General features: G+C 45.7%; 1 protein-coding gene across 6 annotated transcripts in view; it reads left to right on the top strand.

Annotated features, from left to right (window-relative positions):
- Positions 1-22,137, top strand: part of LOC111972192 (breast cancer anti-estrogen resistance protein 3-like) — a 92,767-nt gene that overhangs the window by 67,450 nt on the left and 3,180 nt on the right. For 5 of the 6 annotated variants that reach the window (XM_023999085.3, XM_023999087.3, XM_023999089.3 and 2 more), the window contains 4 exons: positions 15,576-15,704; positions 18,759-19,204; positions 19,843-19,943; positions 20,457-21,223. In XM_023999085.3, coding sequence (XP_023854853.1) covers positions 15,576-15,704; positions 18,759-19,204; positions 19,843-19,943; positions 20,457-21,223 — 1,443 coding nt within the window. Of the gene's footprint in view, positions 1-1,285; positions 3,927-15,575; positions 15,705-18,758; positions 19,205-19,842; positions 19,944-20,456; positions 21,224-22,137 lie in introns of those variants that run through there. The other variant, XM_023999090.3, reaches the window with a different exon arrangement.

Genomic DNA, 22,137 nt, shown 5'->3' with positions numbered 1-22,137 from the left:
AAAGGTGAAATAAATAAAAATAAATAAATATGTGAGGTTGCTGTTCATTGCCTACAGCTCAGCCTTCAGTACCATAGTGCCCTCTAAGCTCACCACAAAGCTCACAGCCCTGGGACTGAACTCTTCCCTATGCAACTGACAAATGACAGTCCATCATGAGCCCCACAAGGGTGCGTCCTCAGTCCCCTCCTGTACTCCCTGTATACCCACGACTGTGGCCTCACACAGTTCCAACTCCATCATCAAGTTTGCTGAGACGGGACAGTAGTAGGTCTGTTTACCAACAACGATGAGATGGCATACATGGAGGAGGTAGGTACTCTGATGGTGTGGTGCCAAGTAAAAAACCTCTCCCTCCACGTCAGCAAAACAAAGGAGCTGATTGTGGACTTCAGAAGGAACCAGGTGGGGCACGCCCCCATCCTCATCAACRGGGCCGCCGTGGAGACGGGAAAAACCTCACATTTCTCGGCGTACACGTCTCAGAGGAGCTGAAATGGTCAAACCACACAGACACCGTGGTGAAGAAGGCACGACAGCGACTCTTCAACTTCTGGAGGCTGAAGAAATTCAGCCTGTCTCCGAGGACCCTCACAGTGTTCTACAGGAGCACCATCAAGAGCATACTGTCGGGCTGCATCACAGCCTGGTACAGCAACTCCACCGCGGCAGACCGCAAGGCACTACAGAGGGTGGTACGCTCAGCTGACAAACCATTGGGTGCCCACTGCCTGCCCTCCAGGACACCTACAACACCAGGTGTTGCAGGAAGGCCAAGAAGATCATCAGGGACCTCAGCCACGGGCTGTTCTCCCCGCTTCAATCACTCAGATGTGGGTAGAACAGGAGCATCATGGCTAAAACTAGCTGACTGGCCAATAGCTTCTACCCCCAGACCATCAGGCTGCTGAACAGCCACCACTAGTCAGCTACCTGCTCCTCCTGCCTCCCCGGACTTCCTCGAGTTGAGTTCCTCATCCTACACATGCACTGTTTGTTTGAGGTTCTATTTGCGCTGTTTCCAGTATCTTCTGTCTGTTTTGTCTTACATAGTTGTTTGTTGTTAAATAACAATTTGTTCTTAGTTGACTTGTCTGGTTAAATAAAGGTGTAATACAATTAAAATTAGAATACAGGTCAACTGGATGTCAGTCAAAAGTAAAAAATTCTGAGTTGGCTGTTCCTCCATTCCACTTGTCTAGAGAAATAAATGTGTGTATTTTGGGGAGTACTTTACTTAAAGCTGGTAATTTGAAGCTTGTGAAAACTCTCTAACAGGTTCCTCTCTTTCCCAGGGGCAGGCAGTCTTCTGGGGTTTTAATGAAAGCAATTAACTTGTTTGATGTGTTTCCTGCGGGAAAGCATTTCTGCACTGTGTAGAGAAGAGGGAGTGCCAGCCTGCCTTCCCTAATGTCTTTGTTTACACTTTATGAGCGTTTCGGAGGCAGAGGAATGGAACCCAGCCGATAAATAGCCAACTGTTTGCATTTCTTAATGGCTCTTGGGTAATTACACTCCCGCACTCATTGGACCCCCTGACCCTTTCCCAGTGCGGTTACAACGGGCTGAGTTTTTTGTTCTTACAACAGATTTATGAATGGTGCAAGACAGAGAGGACCACTTAAAACTATTATACAACATGAAAACAAAGCACATGGATGACTGATTTGTCCTGAAGAGCCCCAGATGTGCTCCAGAGGCATCTTGGAGATAGATGGAGCAGAACTTACTTAATAGAGTATTCACTTTACATAGATTCAAAATGGCAGATTTCCTTCTTTTTAGACATTGTGTAAATGGATGAGCAGCAGTATGCATTGCAGTCATTCACTGTCACACATCTGCATCATTAGTCAGTCAGTTCTCACTCCCCCTCACCTGTAGTTGGACCTTATCTCTGATTCATAGGGYTGAAGCAAGCCAGTCCTGTGAGGCTGTATCTAATGATTGCTATAGTATATTTTCATCCGTCTAGCAATCTGGCTTTTTTCCCCACATGCCGGTAATAGGCTGTAAGTTTCCCTAAAGCTTTTTCAACGGACAACTGAATTAAGCAGGATTTTACCGCTCACACGTTAGGATGTCAGCTGATATCATGGTATTGGAGGTCCAACCAAACATTCCCTGAACAGCTGAGAGCCCAACGCTAATGAAATGTGGTTGGTCAATTCCTGTAGTTGTTGAAGTGGTTGACATTCCACTCTGTCGGCATTACTTGGGCAGTTGACAAAAAGTGGTTCTGTGTCAAATCAAATGTTATTTGTCACATGCGCCGAATACAACAGATGGAGACTTGACTGTGAAATGCTTAATTMCGAGCCCTTTCCAAACAATCCAGAGCTAAAAAGTATGAAAATGAGCTAATATAATTGGAAAATAGTAACAATAAATAACAATAACGAAGCTACTGTAAATACTGTACAAGGAGTACCGGTACTGAGTCAATGTGCAGGGTTACGAGGTCATTGAGGTTAATATGTACATGTAGGTAGGGGTAAATGTAATTAGGCAACAGGATGGATAACAAACACAGTAGCTGCAGCATATGTGAAGAGTGTGAAAATGTGTTTGTGTGTATGTGTGTGGCGTCAATATGCGTGTGTGTGTGTGTGTGTGTGTGTGTGTGTGTGAGCGTATGTATATATAGTGTGTGTGTGTGTCAGCCATTTGGTAGCCATTTGATGAACTGTTCAGCAGTCTTTGGGGTAGAAGCGGTTCAGGTGTGAACAGAGTGAACAGTCTATGACTTGGGTGGCTGGGGTCTTTGACAATTTTGCAGACCTTCTTCTCACACCGCCTGGTATAGAGGTCCTAGGTGGCAGGGAGCTCTGCCCCAGTGATGTACTGGGCCGTCCGCACCACCATCTGTTGCGCCAGTGTGGCTCAGTCGGTAACAGTGTTCACAACATCAAGGTCGTAGGTTCAATTCCCTGCAGGATCCACCGACGTAATATGTATGCAGTCATTGCCCTGTAAGTCATTTGGGTAAAAGCACCTGCTAAGTGCCATTGCTTTCTAATGAAGAATACAGTCTTCTGGACATGCTCAGTTATACTCCAACCATCTCTCTGACTGAAGTTAAGTGGCCTTAGCATTGAAGGACACAGAGACATAGCTCTGACCCCAGTGAATATGTATCTTGTCACTCATCACTACTCCTGCTTCCCTCCTTGCTCCACATCTGTGTACTACTACATTCTGCTCAATGGTCGTTCAGAGAGACAAATAAAATATGGACTGAGAAACAAGATAATTTGCCTATTTCTCTGTTCAACAACACAGATTATGTCTGACCGATTTAGTATTAGATCAAGTATGAAAAAAGACCTTCACAGATCAAAACAGCAGTGAGTTAAAAGAACAGAAGAATCACCCAGCATGTTTATGGTGGCGGTGTTAATCAGAGCAGCACTGTTGGTAGGGTACTGGGCTTCAGAAGAACACACAGGAGCTTCTCCCCTCCTCTCTCAACTCAGCCAGTGGTAAAGAGGGGGCTGCGGGGGTTAGTCTTGGTAGAGCCAGAGGCAGTAGAGGCAGTGCCCTCCCAGCTGGCTCTGACTTTATTAGTGGGAGAGCAAGATCACATGGAGTTTCCAACGCTCCATACATGGAGCTCCGGGACTGCGTGAAGCAGCATGGATTAGTGTGTTCACCGTGTAGAGCACAGACAGCAGGGCTGCTTAGACTGAAAAAGAGACGAGAGAGAGCCACAGAGTAAGGTGCTGCAATGCTCACCCCCTCGGTGTGACAGAGGTGAAGGCTAATTGAGAATCTCTGTGCTTTTTTGATGCCAAGATTTGTTTGTGAGGCTGTTTTTGCGAGTTAACTGAAAGGTGCGGAAGATGTCAGAGAGATGCAACGTTCTGAGTACCTTGACTGCAGCCCTGTGCTGCTTCTACCAGAAGAGCTCCRTCATCAGGGCCAAGGTGAGTGACGTCATGCCACTGTTTGTGTCACACGGTCATCTGTCAGCATTCACATCATAGCCTACTGTGTGTTCTCATAGTCAGTGTCTTGCATGTTTTGAAACCAGGTCATCTTAACTGCCTGCACCGTATTTCCTGGAATTACTTCTGTACTTTAGTGAAAGGAAAAATGAATCAAACTTGGAAAAGGGCTTTGATTCATCCTCTGTAATCTTATTCTAAGCTTTGTTTGGGCAAACAGGCTTAGCCAATGGTAATGTAGATGAATCATCAGTTGCTCCTTTGAAAAGAGGCTTTATCCCTTACTGTAGCCTGCATGTTTGGGTGTGATGAATGTGCCCTCTGGGCTGTGTGAGTGCTTAATGTCGTTTTTGGGGGAGCTTTCTCCTCTGTATTGACTAGTTAATGTGGGTTAGAGTCTGTCACTGTTGTGGGATGGAGAGAACTTTTACTTTCTCTCTGTGTTTTTCTATGCTCTGTGCTGCCTGGCCCATGTGTCTGAGGGAAAGCTTTAAATAGACCAGTTATTCAGTGCTTGTTGTTTTTGTCCTCCCAGATCAGACCTGCTGTTTAGATATTTTCATTATAGTAAGTGAAGAGGACAGCCAGACATCCCATTCCATGTGATTTATGGAGTTGAAAAGTGATGCTAAGTGTGTTTGTAATGGTGTGTGTGTGTGTGTGTGGTGTGTGTGTGTGTGTGTGTGTGTGTGTGTGTGTGTGTGTGTGTGTGTGTGTGTGTGTGTGTGTGTGTGTGTGTGTGTGTGTGTGTGTGTGACTATGCTCTTGGATTATAAATGTGTGAGAGCTCATCTGTATAATCTGTGTATTTGATTTAGAATGTTCTCACAATGCCACTTTATTTATTAATGATATTCTTTACTTTTCTTTGTTTGAAGTATGGCTTTGATATTCCTTTGTAATATGTCCCATTGAAAGTGGTCTGTCCTTTATGACATCAGGGGGAATTGTTACAGTGGCATTAAGTGAATTAGATGGTGAGGCTGGAAAGAGAGAGACACTACAGTATATCTGTCCCAACAGTGTTATAGAAAGGCCCTATATCTGTCCCAAGAGTGTTATAGAGAGGCCCTATATCTGTCCCAACAGCGTTTATGGAAGTGACACAGGCCTGTAACTTCAGAAGGGGCAAGGGGGTCATGAGATGGACCAAAATACTGACATTATTAATAGCCATTATCAGTTATGCCAATTATTTGTGGCTGGCTGAAGAATGACATATACTGTAGGCCTATTCTGTACAGTACAGTACTTACAGAGACACCTTGTACACAGTATGTAATACAAGTGGGTTGTAAAAATTGCCTTCACAGATAAGCTGCAAATGAGTTAAAAGGCTTATAGGAAGTGACTTTTCCCTGGAGGTCTACTGCCCCAAAGCTCATCAATGTTAACCACAGTGAGATCAGCCCCTCACCCCCAGTCCCCCTCCTCTTCATCATCATAATCATCATCTACATCCATACTGGCTCTCACACTCGTCCATCACGTAGGGCTAGTGATCCCTCCATCCCTATTTCTTTCTCGATCCATCGTTCTCTCTCTCTTTTCTTTGGTGACCCTCTCTCATCATCACCCACAGTGGAGAACGGCATGTTCCGTACAAGTCTATGATCCATTTGATTCTATTATTTTAAGGAGAGATATTTGCCCCAAAATAGCCCACAGTTTGTTGCTCCTCGAGTCTGGCTGTTTGGACCCAGCGGACCCTAGAGAGTCCGGATAGTCTGCTAGCTTAGACATTGGCTCTGTTTTGTTTTGGCCCAGGCTTAAAATAGTTCCATGTAAATGCCTGGTTCGGACACGCTAGTCTGTGTGTCGGGGTCACAGGGGGTAACACAGTGGGCAGTGTTGGGGCTCTGGSCTCTGGTGCGTGGGGTCATTAAAGAGGGAGAATTATTGCCTGACGACTCACTCTGAATTTAATTCCGCTGCTCTGTCGATCGCTACATACATTCAGTCTGAATCTCCCATCCTAGAAGTTGATAATGTCATCAGGCTGGCTTTGGGACCAATCCRAATCGTGACAATGTGTTCACATTCTAGAAATTGTATGGGAGTGAGCCAAATCCAGACTCATCGTGGAGAAGAAACATCAGTTTGGCCGGAACGATGTGGATGGGTAGCCAAGTAAGGAGAATTACTCTGGGGCCTGTGCTATGTGCTAGCTACTGAAAGACATCTCCCTCATATCCTCTCCATTAAAACAACACCCAGCAGCGGCTTAAGCACTGTTAAAGGACCCAGGCAGCTCAGCAGCACAGCTGGGAGTGGAGGACAGCCATGCAGCTCCAAGGAGCTGTACGTTATGCTGAGGGTGCAAACGCCACACACACTCTGCAAGGTCAGAGTAGTAGTGCTAAGCAATTAACCAAAATGATGGTTATTTTTCAGTTTTTAAACAATTAAATTATTTGAATTCCATTCAGTTTTTTTCTGTGRGCTCGATGTGCAGTTTCTGTAGAGATAAATCAGATCAAGCCTGAATTGGCAATGTAGTAGGGAGTTGTATTTTCCAACAGGCCAATATTCTACATAGTTTAACGCAGAAAACATGGTAATTAACTACAATGATTTTTCATTGTAGCTTAAACACGCACGCACGCACGCACACACACAAGCACACACACACAGCTCTCCACAGAGAGGTTTTAAGCTGTGTGTAACAGCATGGCAGTGAGGTGCCAAGCGTCATCATGTCAGGACTCAGCAGCCCTCTGGCAGATGCAGCACTAATTGACAGGAGATGTGAATTGCTGAAACAGCATGGCTGAAGTCCGTCCATTACCAGCAGTAACATCACTACAGACAGGTGTGTGTCTGACACCTTCCTCTCTGGTCAACAATCCATATCATCTCAATCTCTCTATCTCTCTCTCTTTCTATCCCTCAGCTGTATTTCAGTTTTGTACTCCTTAGCTCCCTCCATTTCAGCCAGGAGGTTTTGCCTCCAGCCCCTCCGTTTCAGCCAGGAGGTTTTGCCTCCAGCCCCTCCATACCCCGGAGGTTAAGCCGGTTCCCTCTAGTCCAACCGCTCTGCACTTGAGGAAACATTAAAGATGACCGCCCCAAGTTTCCAGTGATCTGGCCTAGATTTGGGTCCTAATCCTTTCTGTATGCCCTTCCTGGGATGCCAGCGATGGGCCTGGGCTGAGTGGAGTTCTGTGGGGGAGTTAAGATGTGTGTTGTCGTGATGTGTGTTTTGTCCTATATTTATATTTATATTTTTTAATCCCAGCCTCTATCCCCGCAGGAGGCCTTTGGCCTTTTGGTAGGCCGTCATTGTAAATAAGAATTTGTTCTTAACTGACTTGCCTAGTTAAATAAAGGTTAAATAAATAAATAAAGTAAAAATAACAGAAAAGCCCCTGGACGGTGCTGATTTAACACAGCCAAGGTGGACACAAAACCCTACTCCATCTAAACAATGAGGTTTTACAAATGCTTCCAAATGGCAAAAAAAAAACTCTGAAGGAAGGCTTTCGACTTTTAGACAAAGTGACGAATTAGAASAAGTACCACCGATCAGAACAACCCAGCTTCAGAGAAATGTGGACTTTAAAGCAGCAATCAGCAGTTGAAACATTAACAAATAGTTTTCCCCGCCCCTGTTTTGAGAAAAAKGTGAGGGATGAGGCTGGAGAAATGTAACCACTCTCAAAWTCATAGACAGAGCTATGGATGCAAGGACTGACCATCCATGAAATCAAAATGATAGTTTTAACCATGTTTTGAGGCTAAAWAGTGTAGTGTGTGTTTACATTTACTTTGTTTACAAACATTGGAGTAAAATAAGCCTATATTTTGGGATCTGATGGGGTRCGACAGTAGAACTAGCACATGATAAGTTATTTTCTTGAAGGATCAATGGGCACATATAATTCCAAAGAGGKATGTAGYAGCTACAGATTGCCCCTTTAAGGCTCATGTCCTCTCCTCCATATCCATCCCTTCGCATGCTTTCCTGTGTGGATGTGTCCTGTTTCTGGACATAATATTACCAGTGTATTGCTGTGGATAGACATGGTCATGGAGCCCAGTTGTCGTAAACAGGTCAAGAGATAATGGAGGGTGAGTGGACTGCAGCAGGTCTCCTGAGGGGCCTCAGACAGAGATAGGATGCCCTGATGGTCCTATCAGTTTACCCCTACACAGGAAGGGTGAGCCCACATAGAGAATCACAGATGAGAATGATAGAAAGGCCATGAAAGACCACTAACTACCCCCCCTTTTCCTTAACCTCTGTAGCACAGTGTCCTTCTCCCCCCATCTCCACAGGAAACTCAGAAATCACCCTCAGGGTTGATGTTCTGAGGGAACATTCTGGCCATCACATTTCTGTAACAAACGTTAGATGTATACTAGGCCATTGGTATTATAGGTCCCCCTGGGTTCAGCTCCACATGTAATCCGAAATCTGCACTGCCGACTGACACTCCAGTGCCCCCAACAGCACACATTTTTGTTGTAGCCCCGGGCAAACATACATCATTTAATTCATTGAGGGCTTGATGATTAGTTGACAAGTTGAATCAGGTGTGCTTGTCCAGGGCTACAATAAATGGGGATACTTGAGCACTGGAGATGGGAAACACTGATTTAGGCCATGTATGTATACTACAGGGTTAGCAATGTAAAGACCGGGATTAGGAATAAGAAATCTTTATCTCCAAGCGGTCATTATCTCCAAGCGGCTTATGATGGTTCTGTTAACTAGAGGGGCTGGAGACTGACTGAATGAATGGGCCGTCAGCTTMAGAGGGACGTTTAAAAATGTTCTACTTCATATTCATGATCGTCTATGGGCTTCCGAGTGGCGCAGCGGTCTAAGACACTGCATCTCAGTGCTAGCGTCACTACAGACCCTGGTTTGATTTCAGGCTGTATCACAACCGGCCGTAATTGAGAGTCCCATTGGGCGGCGCACAATTGGCCCAGCGTCGTCCGGGTTAGGGTTTGGCTGGGGTAGGCCGTMATTGTAACTAAGAATTTGTTCTTTAACTGACTTGCCTAGTTAAATGAAGGTTAAATAAATCAAATTAAAAAATATCCAGCAGCACCCCAACATCAACATGTGAAAATATCGCTTTTCTATGTTTTGTAGTAAAAAATAGAGGAAGATAAGTGTTTCCAATGACATCATAAACCAATTAGTAGACAATTAGTGGGCAATGCCTACTCACAATTGGTTAAAAATCACATGATACACACTGATGTCATTGGAAACATTAATCTTCCTCTATCCTTTTWTACTACAAAACATAGAAATGCGCCATTTTCATATGTTGATGTTGGGGTGCTRCTGGAGATGATGAATATAAAGTTGAACATTTGTGAAGTTTCCCTTTAATAGCAGCCTGACCCTAGGGTCCACTGAGTCCTGTGGTGCCATCTCTGTGTGTACAAAACATTATGAACACCTTCCTAATATTGAGTTGCGCTGAGCCCTTCAGTAAGGCCATTCCACTGCCAATGTTTGTCTATGGAGATTGCATGGCTGTGTGCTCGATTTTATGGACCTGTCAGCAAAGAGCGTTGCTGAAATCCACTAATTTGAAGGGGTATTTATATCAGTATATAAAATACWMTATATATACAAAAGTGTGTGGACATACCCCTTCAAATTAGTTGATTTGGTTTCACCATCTGGCAGTCCGATGGACGAGCCCTGACCTCAACCCCATCAAACTCCTTTGGGATGAATTTAAAGGCTGATTGCGAGTCAGGTCTAATCGCCAAACATCAGTGCGCAACCTCACTGAAGCTCTTGTTTCTGAATGGAAGGAAGTACCCGCAGCAATGTTACAACATCTAGTGGAAAACATCCGAGATGTGTGGAGACTGTTACAGCAGCAAAGGGGGAACCAACTCCACATTTGACGAGCAGGTGTCCACATACTTTTGGTCATGTAGTGCATGTACAGTATATATATATATTATATTCTGAGAAATGAAATCAATGATACTCACGAGATGAATATGGGGCAAGGTCCTGGCTGTTCACAATCATATTGTCAAAGACAAGGGCCAGCGGTCCCTAGTAAGCTAGATCCCGGTTAAAACCCAGAGAGATTTACTAGTAACAAACCGCTACAGAAACCATCATCTGGAGCAGGGGGTGAAGGGGYCAGCTCTCTGAGGAGAACCCACTAAACTCATCACTATTTCCTCAAGTCAATAAATCTCACAATGAACCTCAAGCATTTCCAGTAACTCACAGCTCTCAGAACAAACAAACAATTCTCGCCCGCGTTCATCTGGAAGGATGAAACTTCTGTCATTGTCCTGCTGTGTTTGGCTCTGTATCCTTCTGGGGGTTGTGCTATTTAGCTAGTAATCTGGATGAAGATGAAAGTGAMACCACTTAACTGTTTTAGGGAATGGTAGTCAGGGTAATGTGACTGAGCCCAGCCAGAGATATGCACTCGACACACTCATGATTGAGAGTCAGCATAATATAGATGGGTGCTTTCCAAGGTGATGACATGGACGGTAAAGGGAAGGCCTTTAAAAAGCCACCTGATCAGTCAAACAAATATGTGAACATGCCGGCATAATGTGTGCAGCGCTGAACAATATAAATGAGCAGTTTATWAAAAGCAAATGACATTTAGTTGATTGAATGCATGTAGTTACCCTGAAGGATTAACTATGGCCATCGTATCATCAGGCTCCTCAGAAGTAATTATACCGGAGCTATTTTAAAACTCAGGTTAAGAGTTGATTGCATCCAGCTAAGTGGCGCAGGGCATGCTGTAATTCCCCAGCATCGTAAAGTGGTGCCTCAGTGCTGTTGAAAAGCCAGGAAATGCCAAGAAAATCTACTTCAGTTGGCGTCAWGTTCCCCATAYCGCTATAAAACACCCTTAAATCAACTGGGCAAAGTGTCAAGGAGAGGGAGAGGAGGATCTCTGTGAGTGTGGATGGAGGTTGAAGGTCTTCGGTACTATTATGTAATGAATTGAAAAAAGGAAAGACTGAAGTAAAGACAAACAGCTCCTGGATAGATGCTTTTCTCAGGCTGCTGTGTCAGTATGGAGCGCCTGGTAATTTTAAGGTTGAGTGGTGCTGGCTGGCCCTGAAGGCCTCTGAAGACTGTTGACAACATAGAGAGATAATGCCTGCCTGCCCTGCCACGGCGTGGCCRCCCATCCTTCAGTACAATGCCAGTGCCATCAGTGGTTATTTCAGTCTGTGCTCGCCTGCCCAGGCCTGCGATTGTAAGCCTCTATGGCTGACATGTATAAATACTCAGAGGAGATAGTGATATTTACATTACATCATTGACATACAGTAGTGGCCATGCTATGTTTGCTTACTTTTCTGTGGTATTGTATGTAATATTGCATTGCACACTATTCAGGCCTAGCCAGGGGTGCATTTTTTGTTGCAGGTTGACGTTTATTGTAATGAATCTTGCCCTGGAAGCAGAACTGAACGATTTCAGCCAGGTGGGCCAGCTGCAAAGTCAAAATTGGATTTATCGTAAAAAATCATGAARACTAAAATTAGCTTTTGGGTCTTATATTACGGTTAGGATTAGGCTTTCGAGTTAGAAGTGTGGTTAGGGTTAAAATGAGACTGTATGGCTTTGTGGCKGTGCCAGCTAGTGACCATTCTGMAGAGATGYCTCCAGGGCAAGATTCATAACAATAAATGCCAACCTGCTTTTTTATTTCACTCGTCATAACTCAGTTCAATGAAKGACCCCTGGGGGCACACACCAGAGTCATGCAACGACACGGTACAGCTCTGACACATACCACACATACCCTTCTGCAACGGTGAAACGGTTTCACCCTGTCAGCGTATCCATGGAAATAGCATGATGCCTGAAAGCCTGTGACAGAGGCTAATGCCAGAGCCATAAATAGGACTTTGGTTGATATTTCAGGACAGTAAAACACTACACTGAACTATATGCTTATCCTATAATATTCTCTATTCTCACTGGATGGCAATACTCTGAACTTGCTCTGACAGAGTCACACAGGGAGGTCCCCCAGCTGTGATGCACAGCAGGGCATATCCAGGAATTGATTGATTTTATTGACACACTGGCATTCATGTTATACAAGTACGTTATAGTTAAGCAATAAGGCCCAAGCGGCTGTGGTATATTTGCCATTATAAACTGAGTGGGTCGAGCTCTGAATGCTGATTGGCTGACAGCCATGGTTTATCAGACCGTATACCTTGGGTATGACAAAACATTTATTTTTACTGCTCTAATTACGTTGGTAACCAGTTTATAATAGCAATAAGGCACCTCGGGGGTTTGTGGTATATGGCCAATATACMTCCGTGTTGTGTCGTGCAAGAGACAGGCCTTTAGCCGTTTATAATTGATAATCTCTCATTGAGTACACACAAGTGATCAGAACAGAATGATTTTCAGCCCCCGAGAGCAGATTATTCTCCATGTAACACTCTCTCAGTCCATCAAAGGGCCTGGTATAGGATCAAATCAAATTTATTTATATAGCCCTTCTTACATCAGCTGATATCTCAAAGTGCTGTACAGAAACCCAGCCTAAAACCCCAAACAGCAAGCAATGCAGGTGTAGAAGCAYGGTGGCTAGGAAAAACTCCATAGAAAGGCCAAAACCAAGGAAGAAACCTAGAGAGGAACSAGGCTATGAGGGGTGGCCAGTCCTCTTCTGGCTGTGCCGGGTGGAGATTATAACAGAACATGGCCAAGATGTTCAAATGTTCATAAATGACCAGCATGGTCAAATAATAATAATCACAGTAGTTGTCGAGGGTGCAGCAAGTCAGCACCTCAGGAGTAAATGTCAGTTGGCTTTTCATAGCCGATCATTAAGAGTATCTCTACCGCTCCTGCTGTCTCTAGAGAGTTGAAAACAGCAGGTCTGGGACAGGTAGCACGTCCGGTGAACAGGTCAGGGTTCCATAGCCGAAGGCAGAACAGTTGAAACTGGAGCAGCAGCACGGCCAGGTTGACTGGAGACAGTAAGGAGTCATCAGGCCAGGTAGTCCTGAGGCATGGTCCTAGGGCTCAGGTCCTACGAGAGAGAGAGAGAAAGAGAGAGAGAGAGCATACTTAAATTCACACAGGACACCGGATAAGACAGGAGAAGTACTCCAGATATAACAGAGTAGATACCATACTCAAGACTGGAGTTACAGTATAAAACATCCATCAGGACTGTGTTACCATATGGACCAAAATCTTGTCTCTGACCATTCGGAATAATCTTACCATAATCTTACCATTATCCGTGACTTCTAGACTTGTAGCTGTCGAGGACACAGGCCACCAATAGTATCTAGGATCTCTGGCTCTGTCCGGCAGTGTTTGTGAGATGCAGGCGCTCTCTCCTCAGCTGCCCCAGGGTAGTGGGCTGTTTCTAGGGGAGTGTTAGGCCGTGCAGGCATCACACATGGCTGACAGGCTGTTGCCAGCCCCTTCTCCCACAGGGTGTTTGTGTGTGTGCAGGCACACTCGTGCGTGTTTTTGTGTGTATGTGCGTGTCCACAGTAAAGCAGAGCGAAGGCCTGCCAGCTCAAAGGATGCAGTGTAGGAAGAATATTAACTACTACTGTCATGACACGGACAGATCTTGTGTGCTTCACATACATTGCCCACCACTCTAAGTTCAGCATGTGTGTCTGTATGGGGGGGATTTGGGAGGTTTTCTCATGTTGGACGGGTTCAGTCTCAGTCATCTGTATTCTCACTAGAGGAAGTCTCTCTCTCTCTCTCTCTCTCATAATTAAGTCTGAGACTTGCCTTTGAAACACATAAAACCTATTTTAATCTGATGAGCAGCAGGCCCACTGTCTCCCCAACAGGTCTAATAAGATGTATACAGATATATAAAGCAGCAGCCCGTAGCTAAATTAGCTCTCTGGTAAAACAAATAGCGCCATATTAACTCATGCTAGAATTTTCAATGCTTACCCCCTCCACCCGCCTCCTGCCAAAATAAAACAATTTCCTGGAGCCTTAATTCAGTTTTAGTTGGCATATAATTCAGTCAACCACAACATAAAAAAACTTAAATTTACAGTCCTTCAAATGTTCTCTCTGGGGACAAGGGTGAGYGCAGTCTAACAGATTTAGCCCTAGGTTAAACAGTAGTAGCAAATTGCCTGTTAGGAGCAGCACAATACAGTGTCTGCTTCTGGAAGTGGTCAGTGAAGCCAAACACTGTGCATTCTGAACATTCCCRAACAGTTGTCAAGAAGGCCTCATGCTATTTTAGTTGGGGACAAATGGGTGTGTTCCTGTCCTGTCCCAGTCCTTTAAAGGGAAAAACAGAGCTTTATGAAGAGTTTCTGTACTCAAGGCTATTGTTGGTGATGTCAATATCCGCCATAAATACCATTGTTTTAGTGTGCAGGGACAAAGACAGCATTAGGTAAGTACGACTAATGCATTAGAAAACCAAGTATAATATTGGTTACTGCAGGAAGGTATTGAGTTGATGGAACACAATAATCCTTCAGGTCATTGCTTACCCTTAGGGCTGACGCTGAATTGCCAGTCAACTCCCGCCCCCCACAACATTTCTTTATGATCCAGGTCTTGGCAGCCCCTTGTAATGCTCAAATTGTGTTTTGGAAAGATGCAGATTGGGTGCCAACATCCCAGAAGAACACAATGGCTACAGTACTTTCCTTCAGAGTCTAATGCTGCCTGCCATCTCCAGGGGGTTGGTTTAAAAAGCAGCACAGTTTTAAAACATTATTGTTGTTCTGGGTCTAACGGACCTCTAGTTAAAAAAGTGGAAAACTGATGCTCGGTTCAACCCCACAAGTGGCGCCACTGGAGTGAAATGTCATTATGTCTCCAGAAGTATTACGTCTAACTCAGTACGACATATATTACTGGGAGACAGAGAAGTTGTGCAACAGACCAATCCTTTTATAATGCGTTTAGAAAATATAAGCCAAAGCAGGAAGACAGTGTGGAGGGGAAGTMTATTGATTGTGGAAGAGGATTTCCTCGAAGCAGGACTGAGAAGAGTCTCTTTATTATCAACCTGAGAGGTATTTCCTGGCAGGAACCTGCTATGATAGATGAGGTCATCCCATGTCCCCTTTTTGCTATATGACTTACACAATGTATGTTTCGAACTATGGAAGTAGACTGTAAATCCTAGTGTGAATCACAGCAGCCTGGCATAGTGGACTGTGTGTGTATGAGTGTGTGTGTCACTGTAGTCAGGTGAGTGTGTTGTTGTTCCACCCGGAGGCCTCTCGCTGGGGCAGAACAGGGCAGAGGGGCATGGCAACAAGGCCAGGATATGACACAGCAGTCAAAGCAGAGGCAGGTAGAGCCCTCGGCCAATTGGAGCCTTCGGCATTGTGTATCTCTGGGAAGTTACAGCCCAGGAAACAAAGAGGGGAGGAGAGCTCTGTATGACACATGCTTACACAGAAAGAAAGACAGAGAGGGAGAGAGAAAAATAAAGTGTGTGTGAGAGGTAGCTAGAAACAGTAAAGGGAGAGTTATATTACAAAGGTTTACCGGTACATAGACGGACTGACAGATAGATGCAGGCAGCCAGTGCAGTGCACACAGTGTGCACCCTCAGTACAGCAACCATGTCTGTGAGGATACCAGTACTGAAAGAGCCTGTTGTTCCTGTCTATGTGCAGTTCTCCAGGGACAAGTACATCATGGAGGGTCCACCGGAGAAACTACGCAAGGAGCTGGAAGACGAGCTGAAGCTGGGCAGTGAGGAACCACGCAGCCACGCCTGGTACCATGGTGCCATCCCCAGACAGGTAAAAGAAATAAAACACACACACGCACTCTCTCTCTCTCTCTCTYTCTCTGGAGGGACAACTCAGCYGCCTGTTTGCCATGACTGTTTTAGAGTCCAATGATTTAGCTTGAGTCAAAGGATTCTTGATAAAGTATTTTTTTGTGGCCGGCGGCACACGCTGGCTCTTTGTGAAAGAGGATATTTAAATAAAGAGATGGAGCTAAGAGAGGCTTACTGTGAAACTCGACCAGCCCAATGAAAGCATGCAGAGGGGAGGGGTTCCTCTGTTGCCAACAGCTATGGCCGGGTGTCCAGTTGCACACTGATTTCATTCAGGGGCCTGTCACTCCCACCCTGTGGAGGAATCACAGCACTGGCGCTCTGAAAACATGGCAACCATGCAAAACCTTGCATACCCACGCAGAGCAGGACAGCTGGCCAGACAGACACGTTTCCAAGTTCAACCAAAAATCTCTGTAATGACATCCAACACAATGCGTTGTTTGGTCACACTGGAGTATTATGTGAATGGAGTCAGGGAGCTCAGMCACTTTGGCAGGCAGCTCGTCATAAATATGTGAAAACTCCCAGTGACTAGAGGYTTCTAGAGTGGATCTGTGTGTCTTTCATGTGGACTGAAGAGTAAAAGCTACATGGCTGAGGGTCTGGACTTAGGAGGGGGCTGTGACAGTGTGACAGATCCCTGCCCTCTGACAACTAGCACAGCAGTGTTCAACTATTACCCTAGGAGGTCAGGAGCCTGTTGGTTTTCTGTTCTACCTGATCATTAATTGCACCCACTTGGTGTATCAGGTCTAAATCAGCCCCTGAGTAGAGAGGAACAACAGGGGGGGGGGGGGACGCAGTGAAACTGGCTTTGAGGTCCAGAGTTGAGTTTAAGGGCTCTAGGGGCTGAGCCTTGTTTTGAACACAGGGATGTAAAGTCTGAGGAGTGTTAGTGATGATGACCCACCTCAACACCCAGAGCTCAGCTCAAATAAGTGCTTGTACACAAAGTAGTAAAATCAGGGACTGTGTTCTTTCCTATGATTCACTCTCAGGCAACAACTTGTCTGAAACTGGTTGAGTCAGATCAGAATCAGACAAATAAGGACAAGTCAACAACAGAAAGAACTATTTATCTTGACAGGTCTGTTCTACAGCACTGGCTATATTAAGTCCATTGAGCTGTGTGAGGCTCAGTGACAAAAGGGCAGACTCACTGTCAGTTTGACATACTGTGGCTGATTGGTTCATTGAAATGGGCTTCATTTCAACCTTGTGCTTTCATCAGTATCTCACTAAGAGCTTGTCACTGAGAACTTGTCAGTGTGAACAGAGCGGCGCTGACACACACTTAGTAGTGAAAGCTCAGACCACAGAGCTCGGTCCATGAACCCCAGCCTCAGTGAGGATGCTCCGTCAGCCTCAGCACACACACACACAGAGCGACAGGTTTTAATTGGATGGTAACAACACATGGGTGCAATCAAATGACATGATGCTATTTATTAACATCTATTATAGCCGTCCACTGATCTGCCAGGGACCACACCTCTATAAGTCTAATCATCATCCCTAAGATAAAAGCTCATCTGTGCCACCCATCCCATTTCCCAGTACACCTGTCACCTTCTGGTTTCATCTACTGTATTTCTCAGTGGAGTGGATGTAGGCCAGGGAGCCCTGCAGCCTTGTTCCATGTCTTACGTTGTGACCTTGTAAGGGGTGTGAGCCAGCATGTATCACAGCCCTCCATTAGGCATTGTGAGTCACAATGGCTCTGCCAGTCCCTGGTTACAGTAGCTGCACACGCTGTCCTGTTTACCCACAAGACTGGGCGTCTCTGAACTAGAACTACTAGAACTAGTAAGACCAGCTCAGTCAACTCCCATTCTACCATTAGAGAACACAGCAGCTTCAGGTGATGGACGAGTCCCCCCCATGCCAGTGCATCGGGGATAGTGAATGTTGTCACAGTGCATGTATGTCACACGGAAAAGCACTGGCCACTCAAGTTGCTCAACGAGTTGTGCTGGCAATGGGATTGTSTTACGATTTTCCCTGCTGTAAAAAAAACTCATAGCTGTTTGAAAACACTTTCAATTTCCATATAATTTCACAACAAAACATTTCACAACGGTTATCTGTCAGAAATGTATAAATAACTTTGCATAGCTAATGGATGTAATATGGATCGCAATTTCAATGAGCTATTTCATGAGGTATAAATCAAATTACTTTCAATGCGTCAGACTGGGTTTATAAACCCAAAGCATCGCCTCGTGTAAAATCACAGATGGGACCCTGAATAAGAAATGGAGCTCTTTTGAGCTTGTCCTTCCTGGCATGTGACAGGATGGCATAAGACTGGTAAACACACACATGCTCAGTTTTACATGCTGCACCTCCTCAGCAGAACAGGGACTTTACTTTACGTAARGACAAGGTAAAACAGCATTCTAGCTGCTAAGTGATCCTAGTAAGGTTTAATAAGCTCCTTCCTGGTGCTACTGAGGCCAGATTGTGAAAAGAGGGCTTTTAAACYTTTAATTAAAAACCCTCCACCTTCCGACTCCAAAACATGATTATATAAACATAATTACTAAGTTCAATACTCTTAATTAAAAAGTAAAGTAATTAAATGTTTGGAAGAACAACATGAGTGAAGTGGAGTGTGTAGACCAATGTGTGACATGACTGAGTTTCTACGCAACACTGGGGCTTTTGGTCATTTGACCCTACAGTTTGGCTGTGTGGCCTGCACTGAGAGAGCATTTTGGGAGGTATCATGATGTCACAGTACAGTAACAGTAGCGCTAGTGAAAACATTCAGTGAGCCAAGCATGTTACTGAGAAGGCCATTCAGTGAGGGAGTAGAGCGCCTGTCGACACAAATCCAACAGTGAGACGAGTGTGACAAACTGAAAACACACTAGACACAGTTCTGTGTGATATTGAAAATACAACCAAGTGTGTGAGCTATATGTCTGTGTGTATATGTCTGTGTGTATGTGTCTGTGTATATATGTCTGTGTGTATGTGTGCTCAACATGTGTCCTCTGGTGTCCAGGTGGCAGAGAACCTGATCCAGAGAGACGGGGACTTCCTGATCCGGGACTCTCTGTCCAGCCCTGGGAACTACGTCCTGACCTGCCAGTGGAAGAACAGCCCGCAACACTTCAAAATCAACAAGAAGGTGGTGGCCATGAACGAGGCCTACTCCCGGGTGCAGTACCTGTTCGAGAAGGAGGGCTTCGACAGCGTGCCTGCCCTGGTGCGTTACTACGTTGGCAACAGGAAGCCAGTGACGGAGGCGGTGGGGGCCATCATCTTCCAGCCCATCAATAGGGCCTTGCCCCTGCGCTGCCTAGAGGAGAAGTATGGGGTGGCCTGTGTCCGTGTGGAGGCTGGCCTGACCCTGCCCGAGAGGAAGAGCCAGACATCTAAACGCCTGAGCCTCAACATYATGAACGGACACACCCAGGACCACAGCCTCGGACGGGGGAACCTGCTTAGGTTAGTAGGCTATCTACAGAGGCTCAGGCCTGTCTGGTCTGGACATAGTGTATGTGGTTGGAAATTGTCTGTGAGCCGTAGGCTACAATGCAGATGCTTGCTTACAGGCGCAAGATCCATTTAGATCCATTACAGCAATAAAGTGCCCTTTATTTTCCTCTGCAGCCAGGAGTTTATATAGACACTGTACATTATGTCATACATTTATAGGCCGGCAACTTATAAGTAGCTATAAAATATAATTTTGTAGGGGGTTTGTCCAAATGGAATTGGCTCCGTATAATTTCATGTATAGCCTAACATGCAAACACGTGCACTCCAAATTTGTAAGACTAATGTGGGAGTCACAGAGATAAGTACACGTCTATAATAAACCATTCCTGAGGTTAAATAAGGAGTGGTGTTTAGCCTGGATGGAGAATACCAACCTCTGAGCACAATACCAAGGCAAACCAGGACAAAAAAYACCCCATCAAATTACACTGTACCATTTTACATAACAAACAGTGCACACAATGTATCAGGTTTCTCTAGGGGTTAGTGGTGTGCCCAGTAGCCATGTCTCTGTTGGTAGCTAGAGGGATCAGTCCAACTGAACACTCCTTTTCTCCTTCTCTTCCTCACTCTCTGTCTATCAGGAACAAAGACAAGTGTGGAAGCCAGCCGGCGTGTCTGAACCACGTTCAGGAGAGACGACGGCCCCTCAAAACCCACCAGTCAGAGAGCTTCCTCCCGCTAGGTATGTACCATCCCCTCTCTTTTACTCATTATGCTGCAGTCAGAGGATGTACAGCTCTGACGAGCCTGCAAAATACTTGTTTCYGTGAACATGCATTCTTTGCACAGGGGTGGGAATATTTCAAAGGCAAATGTAAATATTTTCTTCTTCAAAACGTTGCTTTGTACACTTTCAACTCAGAAGTGAAAAGTGTGACATGAGCTCGAGATGAAGATACATGTATTTCTGAAAGGATTACAGATAAAAGTTGAAATGGGAATCGATAGATGTGCTTGAAGTCTGAGTCTTTGGAATAAAAGAGACGAGAGATCAGAGAGATTCAAAAAGCTGCATTCCATTCTGTGACTGACAATGTAATTAAGCTTTCTATGCAGTCAGACTTCAAATAGAGAGCAGGACTCCCAGTCAGCAGCTACAGAACACAGCATGGCTCTAGCTGTGTGGTGTTGCTAGGCTGCAGTGTGCAGGTTTAAATAATGATGTTTACCTCTTTCTCGCTCACCCTCTCCCCAGGCTCCAGGGCCCAGCCCCAGCTCATGGAGCACCAGCCAAGCCCCAAGTCTCCAGTATTTAGGACGGGTAGTGAGCCGGCACTCAGCCCCACCGTGCCAAGGAGGATGGCCTTTGAGACCCAGGCCGGGGAGGCCATACGGGGCTCAGACAGCCAGCTCTGCCCCAAGCCGCCCCCTAAGCCCAGCAAGGTGCCCTCCATCAGGATCCCCCACTCCCCACGTCTGCAGCCCCTGGCTGCCCCAGCCCCGGGTCCCCCTGTACCCCCACTGAAACCCAAGAAGCAGCATGTGATCCAGGCTCTCCAGCCTCCGCAGCCCCCCAGCCCAGAAGTGAATTACTGTGAACTCAGCCCCTGCAGCCCAGCAGAGTTGGACAGGCTCCAGGCCCCAGCTCCAGGGCCCCAGCCCAACAACAACAGCTACGTMGAGAGGCTGAGGACAGAGGAGAGCCAGAGGAGCAGCTACGGCTCCAAATTGGACCGCAGCTCCTACCACCACGCCATCGAAGCCCTGGAGAATGGCAGCGAAGAGGAGGTAGAAGGAGGTGGAAAAGGAGGGATGGAGGAGATAGAGGAGACTGTGGAGAAGGAGTTCCGGCGGCCGGTGTTGGAGACTGCGTCTGCGTTCCGGCCGGGGGAGTTTGAGTCGAGGCTGCTGCCTGCAGAGAACAAACCCCTCGAGATGAGTGTACTGAAGAGAGCCAAAGAGCTGCTGGTCCATAAAGACCATCACATCATCGCCAAGCACATCCTCATGGCAGATTGCCAGGTACCGCATTGCACTGTCCCACTACACACTGTACCCACATTACGTTCACCACACCACTAGTCCTACTGGATGTCTGAACACTCTGGGCTGAATCCAAGAGATCATAACTCAAATTTCAGTGTACATCATGAATTGATGATATACACCGAGTATTCCAAACATTAGGAACACCTTCCTAATATTGAGTTGCACCACRCCCCTTTTTGCCTCAATYCATCGGTGCATGGACTCTACAAGGTGTTGAAAGYGTTCCACASGGATRCTGGCCCATGTTGACTCCAATGCTTCCCACAGTTGTGTCAAGTTGGCTGGATGTCCTTTGGGTGGTGGACAATTCTTGATACACATGGGAAAGTGTTGAGCGTGAAAAACCCAGCAGTTTTGTAGTTCTTGACACRAACCGGTGCGCCTGGAACCTACCACCATACGATACCTCATTCAAAAGGCACTTAAATCTTTTGTCTTTCCCATTCACCTTCTGAATGGCACACATCCCCAATCCATGTTTCACTGGTCTCAAGGCTTAAAAATCCTACTTTAACTTGTCTCCTCACCTTCATCTACACTGATTGAAGTGGATTTAACAAGTGACATAAAAAAGGGATCATAGCTTTCATTTGGTCAGTCTCATGCAAAGAGCAGGTGTTCTTCATGTTTTGTGCACTCAGTGTAAATTTGCAGGACAGTGTGATGAGTTTGGATTCARGCCTCATTCAGCAACATCTAACTAAGGGGCTAGAAACAGCCAGGCACACAGAGGGCATCAGAGACTGGTATTTAATTAATTTCCTCTCGTTGGTATTTGGCCTTCTACAGTCAGGTGTCTTATGTCTGTCTGGGTGTGGTACACCACACAAAGTGCAAAACGAAACCAGTGAATTTAACTTTAGTAAGACGCACCAAAAATGATCTGC

Source organism: Salvelinus sp. IW2-2015, linkage group LG13 (genome assembly GCF_002910315.2).
Source record: "Salvelinus sp. IW2-2015 linkage group LG13, ASM291031v2, whole genome shotgun sequence".
Classification (NCBI taxonomy): domain Eukaryota; kingdom Metazoa; phylum Chordata; class Actinopteri; order Salmoniformes; family Salmonidae; genus Salvelinus; species Salvelinus sp. IW2-2015.
The sequence above is the reverse complement of the archived record's forward strand: the minus strand, read 5'-3'. Positions and strand labels throughout refer to the sequence as shown.